Source organism: Cyprinodon variegatus, unplaced genomic scaffold, assembly GCF_000732505.1.
Source record: "Cyprinodon variegatus isolate N-32 unplaced genomic scaffold, C_variegatus-1.0 Scaffold2201, whole genome shotgun sequence".
Taxonomy (NCBI): Eukaryota; Metazoa; Chordata; class Actinopteri; order Cyprinodontiformes; family Cyprinodontidae; genus Cyprinodon; species Cyprinodon variegatus.
In genome coordinates, this window is record NW_015152654.1 from 4,147 (window position 1) to 5,712 (window position 1,566).

Consider the following 1,566-nt stretch of genomic DNA (forward strand, 5'->3'; position numbering starts at 1 on the left):
CTTAAGTACACTTTTTAGGTATCTATACTTTACTCCTTTACTTAATTTTCCTCCTACTTCTGACTTCTACTCATTACATTTTCACACAAGCATCTGTACTTTCTATTCCTTACAGTTTTAAAACAAACGTTACTCGTTACTCTTGGCTGCGGTTTAATGTAGAGGTCACGGATTAGCGGGCCGCGGTCTGGATCTGTACTCAACCTGATTTAAAACATTTATAAATTACCGCATGTTGTCTGACGACAGTTTCTAAACGCCACTCGGGCCACTTCTCCTGTTACCCTGAAATCCTACATCCTCCGTCTCCGCTCCGCTGTGCTCCAGACCTCTTAGTCCTAACTGCCAACAATATATAGGTTAAATCTTGGAGGCAGGAAGGAAGCCAGGTATCCCCTCTCCTCCAGCGCTCACCTTGCTTTGCAGCTGCTCCCTGATGTGTGCTGGAATCTTCATCCGACTGTTGGGACACTGCAGTCTGCCAAGATTCTCCTCCAGCTTTGGAAGAAGCTTCTCTCTTCGCTGAGAAAGATGCTGAATCTGCTTGTCAGCATCGACTCCACTCTGAAATAAATCCAATGATACACGGTTAGATATATGCTCAACCATTCCTCAGCCTTATTTGAGAAAACTCTCAAAACTAGAGTTTATAAATTGAAACATAAATAAAAACAAATATTGTCACTCTGACATCCACATGTTGTTTACACTGCAATGCATTCTGGGTAAATGACGTATGCTAAGTCCTGTAGCACATGTCATGCCTCCGTTCAGCTAAAACAGCAGAGGTGTCAAGTAATAAAGTGCAAATACTTTGTTCCCCAGATTAAGTAGAAATGTTGACTATCTATAGTTTACTGGAGTCACTTTTTACTTCTACTGCTTCCATTTTAAATATAGACTTAGTAGTTTTGTTTCATTTAAGTTAATTTTCATTATGGCCTGTTGATATTTAAAAAGGTTTCATCAAGACAACTAATTTCTTTGTGGTTGGACTCGGTGCTGCCCAAACTTGTTGTTCACCACATACCAGTGGCAGGCTAGCTCAAGGTCACCTGACCTGCAAACAGGAAGCCTGGGTTTGTATCCCAGCTCGGGGGGGTGTGAGCTGCCAGTGTGGGTCCTTATTAAAGACCCTTCATGCTAAGGGGAGGGGCAGCCTAGTGGTTAGAGGACTGCGCTCAGGAATCCTGAGGTTCTGAGTTTGAGCCCCACTCCCACAGACATCCACTCTGGCTCTCTGAGCACAATCATTAACCTGGGGCTCCACAGGCGCCCCACGATGGCAGCCCACTGCTCCCCAAGGACATTAATACATTAAGGGCCGGATTTATCAAGATCCAATTTTGCGTGCAGTGATTTGCGCTCGCAAACTGGAATTTTGCGCGAGGGGCTGAACCATGGTTTGCGGGTGATTTAAAGAGCGATTGCGTAACTGGTGGCAGGTGCAAAACTGTTGGAGACGCCCTATTTAAATGATGGTTTTACGCGTTTTGTGGTTTGCGGCATGGTGAGTTTGGACAGCAGAAGGCGCAAAAGGAAATTCGACCCCATGGAAATGGAGGT

General features: G+C 44.8%; 1 protein-coding gene across 1 annotated transcript in view; it reads right to left on the reverse strand.

Moving 5' to 3' along the window:
- Positions 1-360: 360 nt before the first annotated feature.
- The window catches only part of LOC107080665 (valine--tRNA ligase, mitochondrial-like), a gene marked incomplete at its 5' end in the record, with an annotated part of 34,768 nt that continues 33,562 nt past the window's right edge, over positions 361-1,566 (reverse strand). Inside the window, one exon of the mRNA XM_015368872.1 lies at positions 361-564. Within this exon, the coding sequence (XP_015224358.1) occupies positions 361-564 (204 nt within the window). The remainder of the gene's footprint in view (positions 565-1,566) is intronic.